The sequence below is a fragment of the Sander vitreus genome, chromosome 17 (genome assembly GCF_031162955.1).
Source record: "Sander vitreus isolate 19-12246 chromosome 17, sanVit1, whole genome shotgun sequence".
NCBI classification, from domain to species: domain Eukaryota; kingdom Metazoa; phylum Chordata; class Actinopteri; order Perciformes; family Percidae; genus Sander; species Sander vitreus.
Genome location: NC_135871.1, coordinates 12,201,788 through 12,222,708, shown reverse-complemented (window position 1 = coordinate 12,222,708; position 20,921 = coordinate 12,201,788). Strand labels below are relative to the sequence as shown.

The window sequence follows — 20,921 nt, the reverse complement described above, 5'->3', positions numbered from 1 at the left end:
TGGTCAAAGGAAAAAACATTCAATGACATTGTTATAATAATAAATATCCTTTTTAATAATCTAGAGTTTTTAGTTTTAGTTATAATAACGATACAATTCATTCTTTTAGCCCTTATAGACTATAAGTAAAACGCATTTAGAAACAGAAGTACAGTCAGTAACAAGTGTAACAGGTAATTAATAGTTGGCACATGAACAGTATGTATTAGAAAAAATCATTGAAATAGAAACTACATAGTTGACAGGTCAATATAAAGTATGAGCACTATAAAAAATGATCATAAGCTCATTCATATATATAATTATCACTAGCTGGGTGATGTTCAAATCTCGTATAGGCTATAGTCTATGTCAATCTTAGCTCTTGCAATCGGAAACAAGTGTGTGTCACCTGAGAGATAATGTGTATTAAACAACTGTAATGTCAAAGGTCGCCCGAGAAGTAACAAATATAGCTAAAGTTACTATCGTTTGTTTGGTTATAATGCAGACAGGAGTTTGTGTCGCTTCATTTACACTGTATTCAGTAATGAATGACACTTCAGGATATTTGTTGAAATGTTGAATAGAGCAGGTGAGCTACAAAATGAGGAGCTAATAAACCCACTGTAGGCTACACTACCTACCTGACAGACAAAGTTAGCCACTAGTGGAACATTTAGCTGCTAAAAAGCCTGAGATTTCCCACAGGACCTGGTGAAACACAGCTGAAAGAAGAGTGAATATTGGACTTATATTCACCATATTGACAGAAAAAGGACTCAAAATAAATTATATTGTTCCTATGCGTGTGCCTGTTTGATGTGTAAATAGGCAACTGTTTGCTAAACAAACAGTATGTGATGCTAACAAGTTTGCAGATAATATATGTCTTATGGCTTGTTGATCTAAAGGTGGCTAAAAAAATCAATTATTGCCATTCAAGTTTATTAATAGGCCCAATTATGTTTGGTCCTCTAAAATGGGTCCAATGTGTAAAACATCCAAAAATGAAATCTAAAAGATGGCAGTCAGCTACATTTCAAATCCAATAAGTCGGTGTACAGAGCAAAACTAAATGTGATGTCACAAATGTTCAACCTTGTTTAAATATGTAGCAGCTGATTCATCTCATCTACTCAGAATAGGTAGCAAATGGAAATGTCAAATCAATGTTGCATTCAGGCTAACATTACTCACACAATGACAATTGCTAAATGCCCATTAGATGTTTGATAAAAACAACAATACATTCATAATTAATCCTTTGTAAAGCACTGTAATAATTCACTATATCAATACTAGCATTACAGTATAGCCATAGTGAAGCAGTTACTATCATATGAAGACAAATAAATTATTAAAGGACTGTTTAGAGAATGTTTGTAATTGCTTATACGACATACAACTCATTTTATACTTCCATTAGAGTGTTACTGATGTTTTAAATGCTGATCAGTCACTGACTCAGTTATTGTGCAGTATGTCAGCAGACTGCCCCAAAAGATCAATAACCAAGAAAATCAACAAGAAGAGGGGTTTTTCTGCTTGGCCTACATTTTAGAACAAAGTCAGTTGAGTTTATTTTTAGACTCAATATGTGAGGCCAACGATATAATGAATATATAAAGGATCTCGCATTTCCCCCCAGAATTTTGTTCCCGACAGTGTGGAGATGACTTTCACGACCTTTATGTTGGGAAATAAAAAATATAATTAAGCAGTTCACTGAGTAAATGAGATGTAAAAATCCAATTAACCAAACTTTGGGACCTTGTTTTAGTTCAACTTTTCTGAGAGTGATAGGGCTGCGTTGGTGGGACTTGCAACATTAGAGTATGTCCTAGATATGGCCCTGCAAAAGGCAAATCCTGCAAATAGTAATTGACATGCAAAAAAAGTTAAAGGTATAGTAAGTGATGTTAATCCAATACACATTTTGTCAAATTCAGCCCAGGCTGTGTAAATGGGAAACAAACAGAAAGGAGTGCACGAGCCACAAAACACTGTTCCAGCCAATCGGCAACAGGCGGCAACAGTTAGTAATAGGGGGGAGGAGGGAGGCAGCATGTGAATGTGCAGGCCGGCCAGCAGTTATCTGTCAGTGAATCTGGGGGGCGGGGTTTATGAAGGGGGGTTGTATTTGTTTGGCAGTTGAGTTCAAATATCAACAATCTTTGCGCAGCATCGCTTGATGTGCTGCTATGGAAACTTCAGTTAGAAGCCAACAGAAAGTTAACCCCAGCCACAGTCGTAATTTACAGGGGGGATGGTGGGGTTACAACCCCCCCAATAATCAAAACTAGCCAGTGCAAATAAAATATGAACAGAGTTAAAGCCATTACAGAGGAATGTGATACAAGACACCACCTTAAACACAGCAAAGAAAGGAATAACAAAAGAACGTAGAAATGTGATGCCATGTCTGTAGGCAGACTAAGAGGGAGAATGAGACAAAAAAAGAGAGATAATTCACTCAAGTTTAGGCAGTGGTAAAAAAAATAATTTAGATTGCACCATACTTTATACTTATACGGATTAAACAAGTTATGTCTGTTTTAGTGTGTCTCATGAAAAGAGGAGGGGTATGGCTATTATTGGCACTCATTTGTCATGTCAATGTTCACAAACAAGACTGTGTACACACAGCATTTAGTGGTGTACGACCCACCCTTCTTTCAGTTCACAACAATAAAGTTAGCGAGCTTTAAGGGCAGTGTGGATAACCTCAGAATGTTTATCTAATAGGATACTCCATATGTCCGATGGGTGTGGAAGTTTAACACTTGGAAATATGGCTCATGTGTGGTAGGCTACAGAAGCTTCTATTTCAGCTGTAAAATGAAGAAAAATCCAGATAATCTGGTGAAACCAAAGGATTTTTCTGCAGAATGCTCTTAGTTGTGTTGTTGTGTTCTGTCTGTTTCTATCATTTGAGCAGTAACACACACTATATGTGCAGCTCATCACGTTTTCATCCACACTGGATCAGAAGCTCTTCAGCAGCCACTCTGCACCCCCAGCACTGGTCTACAGTTTAGCGAGTCCTCTATAAGCATCAGCTATAGCATTTGTCTTTTCTGTTTTCCATTCTGAGGTAATCTAAAAAAGGGTGGATTCCCTACCTATTCACTGTCTTCTATGCACATCTTAATTGTGCTGTACATCTAAAGCTTACACATGAATCAACTTTTTATAAAACAAACAGTGTTGTATTCAACAACTGCTGAGAAATGTTTGACGAAGGATTAACAAGAAGGATGTAAATACAGAATAAGGATATAAGATGATACAAGAGCATAGTGCGTATGCTCCAAAGCAGACTGCACCTGGCAGACATGCCCCAGGCTCTGTGCGGCATCCCATTCTCATTCTTGCTCAATTTAACGCTTACCTTCATGCATTTAAGCTTCTCTTTCACAATGCTCAGATGTATGCACTGTATTGAATCCCTTTCAATAACTCTGTTTTTTTAGCACTTCATATTTTATAATGTTACAGAATGTCTGATTATTACACTTCAGACCTCCTCTATTTTTTTGTATGTATCTATCAGGAAGTAGGAGACAATTACAACAATACATTGCCCCCCCCCCTCACACACACACACACACACACACACACACACACACACACACACACACACACACACACACAAACAGTCACACAATCAAAAATGAGGCAATGACAGTGTTGCTTCAAGTTGCCTCTAGGCGTGTCTCTGTTTGTATTTAGGCTGTGGCCACAGCTATCTCGTTGTAGATTTGTTTAGGGTTGCTGCTGTCTGTTTTGCTCACCTCACCTGTCCATTGAAGGCTCCTCCCTATCTGTGATCCTACCCTATCCTCCTCTCACAGCTCTCTCTTTGGCAGCTATATAGGAGGCTGGGACAAAGGCAGCAGAGGTCAACCCAACTCAGCTCACAGAGAGGGAAATCACCATCCAAGGAGGTCTATATACACTTGAAAGGTGAGGATGACATCCACAGCAGATCGACTGGCCCGTCAGCAGGACAGGGAACAAGGCATTGGCACAAACGAGAAAACAGTGAAGTTCTCCCAGCAGGATTATGAGACTCTGCGCGTGCAGTGTTTGAAGAGCGGACGCCTGTTTGAGGACAACTGCTTTCCAGCTGAGCGCACATCAATAGGCTACAATGAGCTGGGACCATACTCATCTAAAACCAGGGGTGTTGTTTGGAAAAGGCCAAAGGTAGGAAGCCTCTAAGAAAAAACACACAGCAATGAAAACAAACCAAAAAAATTTTTTTCCATATGGGTATTTTTTACTTTCAACGCAGTCATCAAATTTCCTCCTATTGTCTCAGTAGTGTGATACTGGATAATCCGAGGAAAGATTTCTCAAAACTGCTCTCAAATGTTCAACTGTTTGTGATTGTTTGGTGCTCTATATAGGAGCTGTGCTCAAACCCAAAGTTCATTGATGATGGAGCCACGAGGATGGACATTTGCCAAGGAGCTCTGGGTAAGTGAGGGGAAAGAATAAGGGGATGGATGGATGGATGGATGGATGGATGGATGGATGGATGGATGGATGGATGATGTGGTGTTTTGGATTTTTGAAGGGAACCACAAACATCCCTGGTCTATACCCCTCCACCCATTCTGCCATTAAGCTTGTGGTGGTTTGTGGGCACATGCTGTTTACAGAATCTGCTGCACTATGGTGAATGCCACATATTGCTCAATCTCAGAGCATGTCTCTGATTTTACTGTGTAGGTGACTGCTGGCTTCTGGCTGCAATAGCCTCTCTGACTCTAGACCAGCAGATCCTGGCTCGCGTGGTGCCCCAGGAACAGAGTTTTACTGAAGGTTACGCCGGGATATTTCACTTCCAGGTTAGACAAATGCCCTTCTTATCTGACTTCTAACTTTTTTCCTGCCATGTCCGACCATAAAATGATGGCTCATGGTAATAGGTTAAAAAAAAAACAATGAAATAGTGTACTTTTGTGTTTGGTACTAAGTTGCCCTATATTGCTGTGCTGTGACATGCAGAGCACAGAACATATTATTCAAGGATCATACAATTGTCTTGCTCATGAGTCTTTCATCAAAGTATTTGATGTTGAGTTTACTGATGGGAATATTTTCTTCTCAGTTCTGGCAGTTTGGCGAGTGGATGGATGTGGTGATCGATGACCGTTTACCCACCAGAGATGGAAAGCTGCTGTTTGTTCACTCAGCGGAGGGCTCAGAGTTTTGGAGCGCGCTGCTGGAGAAGGCATACGCCAAGTATGGATCGTTCTTTTTTTGCTTCATCAAAACGTTAATCCAGTGAAAATGTACAGTATATAGTTGGTAAATCTGGTCACATCCCTCTGTGTCTGGCAGGTTGTATGGTAGCTATGAGGCCCTGTCAGGAGGAAACACTATTGAGGGTTTTGAGGATTTCACAGGAGGGATTGCAGAAGTATACACCTTAGACAAAGCTCCACCGAAGCTCTTCCAAATCATGCAGAAGGCCCTGAGCCGGGGTTCACTGCTTGGTTGCTCTATTGATGTAGGTCTTATTTTCATACTAATTTGCTTATTTTCATACATATTTGCATGCTTACCTGCAAGCCAACACAACCAACAGTAGTAAAGTACTCATGTCATCAGATTGAAGTGTTGTTCTTGGTGTTTTCAGATCACCAGTGTCTATGAGACAGAGGCAGTTACAGCTCTCAAACTTGTCAAGGGACATGCATACTCAGTCACTGGTGCAGAGGAGGTATATTATTATCTAAACTGTCAACATTATGTTTTTTTTTTTCAACTGCATGCAAATTACATTGTCTGCTGTTGCTCTCTCCCAGGTTCATTTCCAAGGCAAGCCGGTTCCGCTGGTTCGTATCAGGAACCCATGGGGTCAGGTGGAGTGGACTGGGCCTTGGAGTGATGGGTAAATAATTACGTTCTAGATCCATTAACCATCAGCTACCATTAGTTATTTCCAGGATTATCCTAAAAGCATGATTTTTTTTTAAATCACAATTAGGTCCAGTGAATGGAACCGTGTCAGCAAAGATGAGAAATCAAAGTTGAACCATGCGGCTGATGATGGAGAATTCTGGTAAATTTATCAGCTTTAACCTTTCATTTACATGAAATGTAATATTTTACATATTTTCACCATCACGAAAGCAACTATTTAGGCTCAGACTAGGAAAAGTGATGGACACAATGTTCTTTGTTGAGAAATGTGTTTCTCTCCTCAGGATGTCCTATTCAGACTTTATCAAGCAGTTCTCCAAGCTGGAGATCTGTAACTTGACCCCAGACACGCTCATGAGTGATGATGTGGGCTACTGGAGCCACAACCAGTATGAAGGGATGTGGAGGGTGGGCTCTACTGCAGGCGGCTGTCGCAATTTCTCAGGTAACAGAGAAACCATATGTATGTCTGAGCAAGAGGTTCTGTTACACTTCATATAAAGAATTACACTTTTGTGTGTTCCAGCCACATTCTCGTCCAACCCTCAGTTTGTGGTGCGCCTGGAGGATGTGGATGATGATCCCGTGGACGGGAAGGATGGATGTACCTTTCTGGTTGGGCTCATGCAAAAGGATGGGCGACGGCAGAAGAGGCTCGACCGAAACCTTGAGACCATTGGCTTTGCCATTTATGAGGTGCCTCAGAATAATTTGATGTTTCATTATCATGAAGTCAGAGCTCTGTATTTGACTGATTTAAAAAAAAAATACTTTTTCTGTTTGTTTGCTTTTTACAGGTCCCAGATCAGGTCTGTATTTGAACTGTTATTTCCCTTACTTTCTCTAAAATTTGAAATGCAAAATAGACATCACAAGTCTCACGAGTATTGCTTGATTGCATTGTGATTTTCTGGGTGGCTTTATGACGTTTCATTTATAAAAGGCATTTTCTCCTGTTACTCTTCAGTACAAAGGCCAAAGCAATGTTCGCCTGGGTCCAGATGTCCTGCTGCGACAGAGAGCTGTGGCCATGAGCAGCTCCTTCATCAATACACGGGAAGTGTGCGATCGCTTTAAACTTCCTCCAGGAGAATATGCCATTATTCCCTCGACCTTCCAGCCTCACAAGAATGGCAGCTTCCTTCTCAGGGTGTTCTCTGAGAAACAGGCTGTAGCCAGGTATTGTGTTACAGTAACATACAGACTGATTGACGTCTGCAGGCTAATGTAGACCTCAGAGCTTTGGCGTAATACAGCCATCTAGTGGACAAAGCTCAGAGGCCAGCTCCTTCTTTGGTTACAGAAAAGTCTTAAATTCACAGTCAAAACTTACTGTTAATGTTATTTTCTTGTACGCCAACAGAGTGTGTTCAAGCTATGCATTTCTATTTTTTTCAGTCCACTGGAGGAGCACATTGACACTCAAATAGAGGAGGTAAGAACATCCACAGAATGATATAGCTGCTCTTGCATTGGTTAGGCATTCTTTTCTTTCCACCTTAGTACTGAGATTAAATGAAATAGCATGTCACATTCAATTGGAAATGATTATTGCTTAATGTTTAACATCCTTTGTGTTAAATTTACCAATATTTAAAAAATGAATCAAATTTGAGGAGCCAGTGCTTCTTCTATTTGACATGAGTAACATACTGTCTCTGTCTCACAGGAGCAGGTATCTGAGAGAGATGTGGATCCTCATTTCAAGAAGCTCTTCAAGCAGATTGCTGGAAACGTATGTCAACATGAGAACTATTGGATAAAAGAAATGCATCAACAGCTCTAAACCTGGATTACAAATCCAGTAGTAAAACAACTTCTAATGTGCATTTTTCAAACAGGACATGGAGGTATCGGTCTTTGAACTGGTTGAAATTTTGAACAAAGTTGCCTCTCACCGTGAGTAAATTTAAACTCTTACATACATAAACATGTAGCCTTTTTTATTTTCATTGACTTACTGTAAGAGTTAGAGCAAGCTATGTTGTGTCACTTTCTTGCAGGGTCTGATATCAAGACAGATGGCTTCAGCCTTGAGACAGGTCGCCTTATTGTCAGTCTGCTAGATGTATCCTCTTTAAGAAATAAATTGTCCTCCCACAGTTGATGTTTTGAAACTCTACTTTAAAATGTTGGGATTTGGGTGAATTATAATATACTGTGTGGAATTAAGATATGTGAACAATCATCCAGGATGAGCTTTTTATAAACCTTAACATTCCTCAGAAAGATGAAAGTGACAGTTTGGGGCTGATGGAATTCCACTTGCTTTGGAGCAAAATCCAGAAATACCTGGTAAATTGTCATTTATGCAATTTGAAATAAGTAAGTGTAATGAGTGAAATGAGTTTTGGTTGTTATACCTGGCTGTATCTGTTAACACATGGGTGCCTGGGTCATATAGGCGATCTTCAAGAAATATGACACAGACAACTCTGGCACGATGAGCTCCCACGAGATGAGAGGCGCCGCCACTGAAGCAGGTAACAAACATTATCACGTGAGGAATCTCATACACTACAATGATGGCAGTCTGGCCATGAATATGCACATTATTTATCATAACCTTACTGCTTTCCTGATAAGAATCAAAATGAGCTATTTAGATATGTTGCCTGCATAGTTTAGTTATTTTTGAACAGAGTATGCCACTATAGTTAACACACATATATACCAAGTTATGAGACACATATTCAAAATATGACATGCTTGTAAAAATGAAAAAATACAGCTTTGTAAACAGTACTTTACCTAAGATGCTTATTTTTCTGGGTTGTATTTGACCACTGAGCCCCACAGGCACCTGTGTGTGTGTGTGTGTGTGTGTGTGTGTGTGTGTGTGTGTGTGTGTGTGTGTGTGTGTGTGTGTGTGTGTGTGTGTGTGTGTGTGTGTGTGTGTGTGTGTGTAGTTACTGGCAGTTACTGGCAGACTGGATAAGCCAGTTAGAGGACTCCCTCCCTGCACATAGATTTAATTCATGTATACTTACTACCACAGGAACAAAGAAGCGTGGGCGAGGCTGTGTAACTTAACTCTACCATTAGCACCCTGTTATTATCTGACACCTTTTAGGAAATTATGCTAAGTGTTGGCTATTTTTCTTCCCCAGGTTTCCAGGTCAACAGTGCTGTGCTGCAGTCTATTGTCAGCCGTTATGCCGATGCTCAGTATGCCATAGACTTTGACAGTTTTGTGGGTTGTCTCATTAAACTGGAAATGCTCTTCAGTAAGTGTCCACAAAACACAACATTATCCCTTCAGTATATCTAATATTAATTTGTAGACTCTGAGAACGGTGGCATGTTTACATTACCAGAACCTTTTTTTCTGTCTCTCTACCAGAAATGTTTAAGGCTCTGGAGAGAGCCGACACAGGAAAGATTGAGCTGGATATGCAACAGGTGTGTAAGACAATAACAAAAGCTGCTGGTTTGTTGGCACTTCTAGTTTAGACAGCTTGCTGTATAATTTTGTTTCCTCTTACAGTGGCTGTGCCTGGCGATCTACTGACTCTGGAGACAAGACAAGCGAGGGCCCTTTTCTGATACCTGCTGGAGGATTAACAATACATTTATTGAATTCACAAAAAAATCACATTTATTTTTTACAAACTAAGTAAACCCAATGACAGTTCACATGCACTCTATAAGTTCCAAATGCTTGAAAATGGCTAAAATGTGTTTGTAAATTTGAATCATATTTGCTGAACATATACATGGGGATATGTTGTATCACTCACATGTATTATTCCATTTATGAAATCTTTTTTGTGTGCAGCCGGGACAATTCTGTCTTATTAGTTGGTATTTTTGCTCTTTTAGCTGTTGCAAAACTTCTGTGAAATGAAAGAAAATAAAGAAACTAAAAAACTATGGCCTCTAGACTATCAGACTATAATTTATAAAACCTTGCACAGATCAGACACATATGGTTAAAATAGTCAGAGATGAAATAGTTTTCATTGTTTATGATTGTTGGTGAGAGATTATTGCAGTAATGCAATTGCAGTAACTATGGTGTTTAGTAGGACCAAATGAGGTATAAATATAATTGTGATTTCATTACACCAATCTAATCTTTTGTGGACCAGCACACGTTTCACATCCATCCATTTGGGCAACATCTGCACCAATCATAGCCTGGAAATCCAGACCCAAATCCGAAAGAGGGGGTCCGAAAGGGTCTGGCATTGTGTAATGAAAATGGCCCAACTCGAGGGGCGGCACCAAGCATGCATTTGAAAATCTTACTGCACGCAATTGGCTAACACTACGACCAATCACAACAATACATGGGGTGATGTATCCAGAGCCCCACATGCTTAGCTACCAGCGGAGCTAACTGGTAGATTAAACTGTTGTCATCTGTTTAGCTCGCCTCTGGCCTGCCTATATCAGATACACCGATGTGATTGGTGCAGCTCGGCTACAAGGGCATAGTTAATGAGCATCATTACTCAATGCCAGAGTGACTCGCTGAGCAAATTCAAATTGTGCTCTTGCGAGAACTCTGGATTTCCAGGGGAGGCCAATCATGGGCCATCAATCAAAGCCAGAGGCAGAGTAATGAGCCAGGTGAGCCAGAGCAACTTTGGCATGGACAATAAAGGGTGTGAAGACAGTGGAGCTGCACATACGGCACAGAGCCTGTCTAAACACACACACACACACACACACACACACACACACACACACACACACACACACACACACACACACACACACACACACACACACAGACAGAAAGTCTTAATCTTTTAAAATGTCCGGCATTGCAGCTAAACTTCAGCACAGCCGAGACAAATCGCAGAAGATTGGATTCAACTCTCAGGTGGCTAAATACCTCAACCAGGACTTTGAATTGCTGAGAAAAAGCTGTCCAGAGAGAGGACAGTTGTTTCAGGATGACTGCTTTGAGGCTCTGCCCTCATCCTTAGGCTTCAAAGAACTTGGACCAAATTCCTCCAATGTTCGGGGCATCACTTAGAAAAGACATAAGGTGGGTACAATAAGTACAAACACCAAAAGATTAAATTATTACAATATTTTCTAAAACTGGAAATCGAAGATGGAACACTTCCCTATGTGCATCGTTGACAGAATAATGTCAACTCATTTTGAATGAAGGTTTGTGCTATTGTAAATTATTGTTATATACTGTTTTCCATTAGAAAAGTCCCTCAATAGAACACACACTTAATAATTAATAGATCATTTCTGCTGTTAGGTTATGTCAGGTTGTTCCTGCTTGTCAACATACCAAATATTTAGTTTTTTTTTCTTGATCTTATCAACCAATATGCTGTTTTTTATTATGAAAATATAAAAGACCTGCAATAGATAAAGTGTGATTGCAATGCATAAAGTTGTCATTGTTCTCCTACAGTGTGTCAGGACCCAAAGAGCTACACTTTATACAGTATAAATATACAGTATAAATTCAAATTCAATTCAGATGTGAATAAAGTAACATACTTATGTATGTCCTTCATTATCATCCTCATTAGTTTGATCTCTGGAAATTATCATACCACTGAAATAAAATCCAACATAACTCCTGGTGAATGCCTGTGCACTGACATCACTCCTTCAACTCCATCAGTCTCCTCTGTCCACACCCTGTCTGGCGAATTGCACACGTGTGGATGAGACTAAGCACACAAGAGCACACTGTTTACAGCTCACAAAGAGACAATAGCCAAACTTTGCACAACAGAGGTGTGTGTGCAACACACTGCACACCTAGTGTGTTTTGTAGATGTGTCATAATGACATTAAACTAATCTGTAACTTGAAATCCTCTGGGAGTTGAATGAGATTTTACACAGGAATTCTAACACTGTTACTGTAACTTGTGTTCAGGTGACTGCTGGCTCCTGGCAGCTATCTCCTCCTTAACTCTCAAGTTTTTGTCTCATGTTGTCCCTCATGGCCAAAGCTTTGAGGAGAACTACGCTGGCATCTTTCAAGTTTTTCCTTTTCATCCCTGATTAACAGCTCGTCCAACTCAGAAGCTGTCACATTTCGCAAATGCCTACCTGGTGACAGGAGCAGAGCAGGTGAGGAAATGTTTCTGTCTGTATACCACCCAGGTACAAGTGAAGCTGCAGTGGCTACCATGTATGCTGTGTACTGAGATGTTACAATTTGGTTAACTAAGGTATGATTCAGTTGGTAGTTTTATCCCTTTTATGATATTTATAATGTTTTTTTAGGGTCTCCCTTGTGTGTCTGTTTTTTCAGAGGAGACAGGGTGCAACTAATTAGGATTAGAAACCGATGGGGTCAGGTGGAGTGGAAGGGAGCCTGGAGTAACAAGTGAGTATTGTGCACTTCTGGGGATTTTTAAGGGCAGGAAATGCAATGAATATGCTCATACTAGCCCTAAGTTGTGGTCATGCAGGCTGTAGAGATTTTGACAAGTGACACTGTTCAGCCAACACAACATTTTTTTATTCAATTTTACAGTAACTGAACCGCTCCCAACCACTTCTTATAAATGGGCTTTCCCAATTACCCCCTTGTGTGTGTGTGTGTGTGTGTGTGTGTGTGTGTGTGTGTGTGTGTGTGTGTGTGTGTGTGTGTGTTTCTGTTGTGCATGTACAGAGAGACATACACACCCAGTGAAACGGCTGATAAATCCTGTGGTAAAAAGGTGTTACACAGACTCTGTGCAAGCCTATTCTTGATGTGTAGGTGGAATGTGTGACATTCAATCAGGTGCAGGCCTGTAGTAAACTATTTCTAACCTAGAATGTATTGGCACTTTTTTCCAGGTCCTCTAAGTGGAGATATGTGAGTGACGATGTCTGAGCGAGGCTGACCAACTGTTCTGAGGATGGGGAGTTCTGGTAAACCTCGCTGAAACTACTTTTCTTTCTCTTCTGGTTTCCCAGTGATGACATACTCTTATTTTATTGATATTCCAGTGAGAGGAAAAGAGCAATTAAAGTAAAGGATCTGACAGTTTCTATTTGTTTGTTTTTTTGTTTTTCCTCTTACTGTTTTGTCCAAAGGATGTCATTTTCTGACTTCCTGCGCCAATATTATCGCCCTGAAAAAATGTCAGTCTGGGTCTTGTGTACAACTTCAATCAATGGATAATGGAGGGAATGATTCCTATAAGTTGGATTTTCCACAAACATGATAAAACCACAATCTCCCACAAATAAGAAACTGTTTATTCAATGTTCAATAAAGATATCTGTTTCATGCAGTATGTATCACTGAGAATGTTATAGTGTTCATTATATCTTTCTGCCCTGTTCATTCAGGTATTAACGGGCAAAACACTTTTTTGCTTTCTTGGTGAGAGGTACATGAGAACATTGATAACACTCTCATGTCTGTACGATAAATATGAAGATATTACCAGCAGCTAGTTAACTAAGCTTAGCATTAAGACTTAAAACAGGTACCAAAATCCACCTACCAGTACCTCTAAAGCTCACTAATTAACACGTTATATATCTCATTTGTTTATAATATACAAAAACCAAAGTGTAAAAATGACGTTGGTCAGACATCACATGTAACCATTCAGTATCTGTAATTTACCAGTAGATGTCAGAGTTCTCAAACTGCAGATTTGGGTTTGCTGCCTTGACGTCACTGACTGGGTTGTGTCCAAAGTTACAATGTGCTTGCAGCAGCATGTAGTTTTCAACTGACAGAGTAGCAGCCATTTCCTGCTATGTGTGGTTTAGGGTTGTATTTCCTCTTTTACTGCTTTGAAAAGTTGCTGCTGGCTTCCATTACCTCTGATAGGCAGGCCTTACACAGTTCTGATGATAAACCTAAAAAAAACAACAACTCTGAGGCCACTAAAAGAGCGCTTTCTGTAGCTTAACTCTATTAAACTTTTGCAAAAACAGGCTGTAAACTATTTGACTTCTCTTGGTCACAGATTCCAGTGCTTGTAATGCAAGGATTAGAAGGCAAGCTATGACATGTGCTGACATTAGGCACTCTGCTTTTTGTAACAGAAGCTAGTCCGGATGTGTTGTGGGACTCTGACTCTGTAAACCACTAATTCGCATAGAGGAAGCAAAGCCACTGTGGTGCTGAAGCAGAGTGTCTGTATCTAAACATAGTCACTGCAGAAGGGTTCATTACTAAACTATGTATTATCTAAAAAAGTATTAAGGATATTGTTATGTTGTTTGCCAACAAGCCAGTTCAGTAGTTTACACAGGAAATTACTTTTTTTTTTGGGTCATTGGTAGTTGTATTTTTCATTAAGTGCCACCAATAAAAGCGTGAATGTTACAACAGACAGCAGCATTGCATTACTAATTTTGGACTACACATTTTGCCTCACAAGATTGTGAAAACCCCTCGTGTCTGTGTGTGATTCAAAGATTTGTAAAATCTTTACTCACAAGATTTCATATGCGACTGACATGTATCCCTTTAATGTTGCAGCTGGTAAAAGTGGGGCTAATTTTAGCTGGTTAGCTGGGGAATTCCCCCAGGGGATCAATAAAGTCATATCCTAACTCATAATAATACATAATCATTTATTTGTTGATTATATTTTGTATTATTAAGCCAGATCTGCAAAGAACCTTGTAACTTAAGTTAGCAAATAAATGCAGTCAGGTAAAAGGTACAATATTTGCCTCAGAGTTGTTGTGGAGTAGAAATATAAAGCAGCAGAAAATGGAAATACTCAGTGAATTACCAGTATCTGAAAATTGTACTTAGGCACAGTTCTTCAGTAAATGAACTTAGTTACTTTCCACCACTGGAAAAGGCATGGCGTGGGAACAAAGGAAAGCGGCAGGGGGCCAAGGTTCCCCGCCCTGTGTCCTGGGCCCCTAATTCCTAGCTACACCCCTGGACTACAGAGAAGTTTTACATTTTATTATTCTATAGACAGACATGGGATTATATATTTTGAAGAGGCCCTGATTAAATGCAGTTTTTACTTGTTTTTTGTATGTCTATTTACTCTTTGAATTGATGCAGTTTTCCAGTAGCCTCACGCCAATACTGTATGCCATGTATGTTTAAGTACGCTCCATTTGTGACATATGTGACTGTGGGCCTCTGAAACAGGTCTGGCATTGGGTCTAATGTTGCATAAAAACTGCCCTGACTCATTACTCTTCACAGAACGTGACTGGAAATTTACTCTTGAAGTTCATATCGTCCAGATTGCTCCTGTCAGGTGGTATCTATGTGTAATGTTTGCTTTGTTTAGTGTAGGAGTGGATTGAAACCAATCATGTTTTTGTACATCTAAAGAATTGACTTTGACTTGATTAGAATCTGATGGTGTAACATCTTACGTTTTGCAGGTAGATGAATGAATCCTTTTCACATAATTGTGCACACATCCTATCTTTTACCTTATATGGCCACTGAACTGCATCTCAACAACAGAGGAGTTAAATATGTGAACAGCTTTGTTCTCCATATAAGGGTTATGTGCCGCTCCCACCGATGACTGGCTCAAGCTCACCTGAGGTTTTACCTAAAAAGGTAGATCTCTACCTCTACCAAACCTGGTGATGGAAAGGGTGACAAAAATGTCTGTATTGTTCCAGACAATGAAGCACATAAATCCATTGTGATTTAGGGTTAGGGTTTAGCTTTAAATGTAATGTGATTAAATGCAAATGCTGAGGTTGCATCTAAAGCTGTGTCACACCTGGGAAGAGGAGGGTGGGGCTACTTTTGGAGGTGTGCTCATTTACCCCAGCTCCTCCTCTATGAGTCAACCTGCTTTCCTTCCTTATGACACTACAGCATTTTGACTGCTGCTGCCATTTTTTCTCTGCTGCCTTCACACATCACAAGCAAAATGGTGAGTAGCTTTCACAAAGAATTTGGCTGGATTGACTTGCGCTGTGTCAGTGAACAACTGCTTCTTTGTGATTTGTGAGCCCCACAGGACATTTGATGTAGAGATGATAAAACTTTGAAGTGCCATTTCCTCATTTTAACAAAACCTTTGTAAACTCAGTGAAGCCTGGTTGTTTTTACTGGTTGTTGTTCTATCTAGAGTGTATGCTTTTCATTTGGTGTTTCTTTGAGGAAATGGTTCTTTGAGGAAATGGTTTGCTGAGTGAAAAGAGAGTTTAGTGTTTGAAAGGGCTTGCTCAAGGTGTGGTTTTGCCTCCAAAATGGAGGGAGCTTTGTTCGTGCTTCAAACTTGTTCTGAGAGAATCCCTTAGGGCGGTCTTTCTTGTACTAACTTGTTCCACAATGACTGGAATGTGACAGAGCCAAGGCCTTGAAACTTCAGAGAAGCTACACCCGTGGCATGTTACTGCTGTAAAGCTGGTAGAAAAATATGCACATTGAACTGTTTTAAACACTTCTCTCCCAAGTCTAGTTTCGCAGGACTTCCTGTTTCTTCATCTTTCAGTTCTGCTTTCTGTCTCAAAACCAAAGTACACAAAGTGAACAAAGTCTGCTCAAATATGAGCCAAGGCCCAAATCTCACCAGAGTGCTCGTCATCATGTTCTATCATTCTCCCATTTTACAAGAATTTGTACACTTAACTGGCAAATTAGACTTGGTGCTGAACTTATTAAATCCCAAGATTAAAAGAGCTGCTTCGTCACTTTTATTTGAATGCAATTCATTCATTTGCATCGACTTTTAAGACATTTTGGTTTACATTTGTCATTCAAAATACAAAATCTAATTTTTTAGTCTGTGTTGCTCTTATGATCTGTCTTTAAAGGCATTGTGTAACTTAAAATGTGTGGAACATTAGACATTTTGACAACAGGTTTCAAATGTTTTTTTTTGTACAAAATAATGACATGTAATGTTTTGTGTTTTCTCAAAACAGACGTCTGGAGTCAAAGTCGCTGACGAAGTGAAGGACATCTACAATCTTATGAAAGTAGTGAAAACTGATGCTGACGAGAAGGAACGTATAAGACTTGTGATCTTAAAAATTGATGGCGACATTCAAGTGGAGAAACTTTACCGGGCAAAAGATCTGGACGGCATTGATGATTTCTTCAAGTTCGTCATGAGTCTGCTGCCAGAAAACGAGTGCCGCTACTATCTGTATGACTGCCACTTTGTAAACCAGGAATCAAAAAAAGAGGAACTGGTCTTTATGACGTGGTAGGTCATTGTATTGGACTTAAAACATAATTACTTTTTTTTTTTTTTTTTTTTCACCTGCATCCTTAACTGACTGAAGGACTGGCAATATTGGATGCATATTGTTGTGTGTTAAAGTAAACGGCCTGTGTGGGACAATTGGATAATGATTTTTTTTATTTTCCCATCAGGTGTCCTGACAATGCACAAATCAAAGCTAGAATGACATACTCTAGCTCAAAATCGGCTCTTTCAAAAGTCTTCGTAGGTAAGTGTTATTTTTATTTATATATATATATTTATTTTTTTCACGTTCATTTTTTTTATCACATTAGATTTCCTAGGCATTAATAACAGAGTTCACGTTGAAATGGTGTTCCCTCACTATAAGTAACCCGTATGTCTTCAACAGGTATCAAGCATGACATGCAGCTTAATGACCCGGCAGAAAACAACAGGGAGTGTTTTGCTGAAAAACTTGAAAAAGGTGGAAAAAAAGTCCAATCACTTGAGGGCGTCCCTCTGAGGGGTTGAAAATGATTAATTTATTTCATGACATGCTAACATTTAAATGGATTTGAGGGGATATTAGCAAAGTTTCCAAATCGACTTTGTTTTTTGGATTGGTTCAACTAAACTTAAGGTTTGGGCTCTGGATGGGATTAGATTCCTGTAACAATTAAGTAATTGTGCTCATGTGTGTGTGCTCTACTAAACTGTCCAGTCAAACCAGTTTAGCTATGAAATCAGTCTTGTTTAGATGTAAATGTATTCATTCTTTGTCATATCCAAACATTAATGATACTATTATCTGTCACTTGACTATTGGAACATTTATCTCTCAAGTCAGTCATTTGCGGTTTCTATTTACATACTGTTTCAATCCCAGCATACTCCAATATTCCCCATTTGTCTTCCTTGTGTGTATTTTCACTGTATTCAACAATATGCTGTGAAATATACTAATTGACACCCTACTAGAGTTTACTAGGTCAAAAGGACTGGGTTTGTTTGACAATCTGTTTTTCTAGACTGTTACACTTTGAACACCTATATAGAAGAGTACAACTTTACGTTTTCTCCTAAAATGCAGTTGTTGCACTGTCTGAGTATTGTCAAATAAATGAAATGCAACCAATTGTACAAGTGTGCTGTTTAATTATAATGGGAGGTTGGGGTGTGTGCTGCGTTTCATTGACTTCTGAGGTCTAAACTGGGAATGACATCACACCCGAGTTGGCTGTGTTCCAGTCAAAAGTCAAGTCGGAAAAGCGAGTTGGGGAGAGGGGGGTTTCTAGCCAGGTTAGCAATACCAGTTAATTCAGTATTTTGCACATGCAAACACTGTAGTACCATGTCCACAGATAGGACAGTACTGTGTGTACAACTGATATGGGACAGATGTGCTAAAACAGTGTATTCCTACAGCTTTTACTACTGTTGGTGCTTATGCCGTATTGGATTGTGATGTCGGGGTTGGTGATGTTCTACGGAGTAGGAAATCCGACTTCAGGGTGGCGTTCCAGTTGACGTTTTTGGAACTTGGAAATTCCGACTTCCCCGTTCAACTGCAACTCACCAGTAACCTATACCACAAGGGTTCTCCCTCCCTTCAGGAAACCTGAGGCCTGTCAGATTTAGGAGGCAAGATTTACTGGGTTAGCCAGATGACTTTGGGCTTAACCCAAAGGTGTAGCTCGAGTTACAGCAAGCACTGTGTGATGCTGTCCATAATTTGTAACTTGTATATTGGAAATATATTCATATATGGGACTATAACACAGTTTTTAACAAACGGCTGTAGCTTTAGTTTTTTGTTGTAAATAAAAAAAGACCGGTGCACTTAATTGCATTCTTGGCAACAGTCAGATGAGAAGATTGATACCACACTCTGGAACCAGCAGCCAGTTAGCTTAGCACAAAGACTAGAAACAGCTAACCTGGCTCTGTCCAGAGCTAGCAAAATCTGGTCAACAAACCGCTCCATGAAGTTACTGGTCTAATAACCCTTCATAAAACAGCAAATTATTTAGATTTTTGTATGGATAAAAAAAAAAAAGAAGAAACCTTTTATTAGAGCTTAGATTTTGCTAGCTGTTTCCCCATGTCCAGTCTATATGCTAAGCCGGTTGCTGGGTGTAGCTTCATGTTTACCATAAAGACATGAAAGTGATATCAATCATTTCATCTTACTCTCAGAAAGGAAGCAAATAATTGATGGCCTACTTCCTAAAATGTCAAGCTTTTCCTTTCATGTTTTGTGTTGCTTGTTATAAGCAATTTTCTTCAAAAGTGAACAAATGTTAATAATGGCCACCATATTCACAGTACAATTGCTTTTATTTGATAACTATTCAGTTGTTTATATTTATGTGTAGCTTTTGTTTTGTTGGATATTCCCCACCTGGATCAACTTTTCATCTGTTCCTGTCGAATGTCCTACTGGCATTTTTGGTATACAAATGTAATCTACTGCAAGTTGGAATGTCTTTACCAGGGGCGTCGGACTGGGGGGAAAAAGGGGACTGAGTACCCAGGGCACTCATGTGAGGAGGGCCCAAAAAGATGCTAGAATGAATAGCTATGGATGTGGGGAGGGGCCCATAGAAAATGCCTTTCTACAGGGCCCAGAATTTTGTGCTACGCCCCTGGTCATTACATAAATGTAAACCATAGTAAGTCATTAGGACAACAGTGTGGACACACCACCCAACATGCCTATCTAACCAAAATCAGCCTACTTAAGTTGTCTCACACGTGGTGGTGTTTAGGCTCATTCAAGCAAAATAGGGGAAACACATTGGTATTTTTGATTTATTAAGAGTTATTAAGGAAGGTCGTTCCCGCTTTCGCACTTAATAAAGTTGTTTCAATTTCTGTTTAGTGTTGCTTGTTCTGCTCACTATCCACCCAGCCCTCGTCTCTTTCTACTTTTTTTTTTTTCTTGAGAGAGTGGTGTGGGTGTGTTAGAAGGGGCGGGATGACAGACACACAAGAGATCATGCCTGAAACAAAACCATACATGGCTGTTGTCGAAGACACCAGCAAACCAACTCCCTCTTGTAATATACTTCCTTGGGTCTGTAGGCATTGATGCAACCTGAAACTTACTGTGTGTAAAGCTTTAAGCAATGCAATGCCACATGAACAGGCTTTAAGAGCGTCATGTTTTTAAAAGATAAAAGACTGGAGCTTCTATAGTTAATTTTTAACCCCTAATGTTGCAGTATGATGGTACAGCCTACAGTCTGTGAGGATGTTGCTGATAATATTAGTAAAGCAAGACTTTTACGCAGCACAGTGATTCTCAAAGTGAGGTCCAGGGACCCCCAGGGGTCTGTGGCACTCTGCCAGGGGGTCCGGGAAAAGTTTTCAGATTTCTTTTTTTTTACAAAAAGCTTCATAGTTCAAGGAATATGAATGACTTTAAAATCTATAACAGTTCATAGATTACGTTAAATCTATAACTCTTAGAATAAAATATGCAAATATGTTTAATACTTGTTTAGTGTCTTTCTAATCATTTCATACATTTCTTGTGTTTTTCTTATAAGAAAATAGATGTGTAAAAATAAGCTACGTCAAGTTATTCCAAGGGATATACATGAGGGGGTCCCCAGTATATTCTCTAGCTTGTAACGGGTCCTTGGCTGAAAAATAATCGAAACCTCTGCTCTACACAGCAGCGCTGCAACAGGTTTTTGCCCTGGTGGGATGTTTTTTTTTAAAGCTATAAACATGACAGTGAAGTCATCCTGAGCAAACTGTGTTAAGTTTTAAGTGCCATGAGGCAGCTGTACAGTGCACATACTTGCAGATTTGCCTTTTGAGTCACACCGGATCTGAAACTATGTCAAAATATAACATACTCACAGTAGCGAACTTTAACTTTGCTTCCTGCCTGCACTTATTGAATCTTTACAGCAAATGC

The 20,921-nt window shown here is 39.6% G+C and overlaps 2 protein-coding genes across 3 annotated transcripts; both read left to right on the top strand.

The window, feature by feature from the left end:
• The first annotated feature begins 3,837 nt into the window (after positions 1–3,837).
• LOC144532486 (calpain-2 catalytic subunit-like) lies at positions 3,838–9,792 on the top strand. Of its 2 annotated transcripts, XM_078273270.1 has the most exons (21): positions 3,838–4,191; positions 4,395–4,464; positions 4,720–4,838; positions 5,102–5,235; positions 5,335–5,503; positions 5,633–5,716; positions 5,802–5,887; positions 5,984–6,058; positions 6,204–6,364; positions 6,446–6,615; positions 6,717–6,728; positions 6,887–7,098; positions 7,318–7,354; positions 7,589–7,654; positions 7,761–7,818; positions 7,923–7,987; positions 8,146–8,214; positions 8,324–8,402; positions 9,030–9,146; positions 9,263–9,321; positions 9,407–9,792. In XM_078273270.1, exons 1-21 carry the CDS (start codon positions 3,955–3,957, stop codon positions 9,428–9,430), a joined length of 2,103 nt encoding a protein of 700 aa, XP_078129396.1. In that variant the 5' UTR covers positions 3,838–3,954; the 3' UTR covers positions 9,431–9,792. The 2 variants fall into 2 exon arrangements, with proteins under 2 accessions (XP_078129396.1, XP_078129398.1); XM_078273272.1 differs by lacking the exon at positions 6,717–6,728.
• Positions 9,793–15,621: 5,829 nt separating this feature from the next.
• cfl1l (cofilin 1 (non-muscle), like) lies at positions 15,622–18,128 on the top strand. The gene is made up of 4 exons (XM_078273860.1): positions 15,622–15,730; positions 16,728–17,011; positions 17,182–17,258; positions 17,403–18,128. Exons 1-4 carry the CDS (start codon positions 15,728–15,730, stop codon positions 17,522–17,524), a joined length of 486 nt encoding a protein of 161 aa, XP_078129986.1. The 5' UTR covers positions 15,622–15,727; the 3' UTR covers positions 17,525–18,128.
• The last annotated feature ends 2,793 nt before the right edge of the window (positions 18,129–20,921 follow it).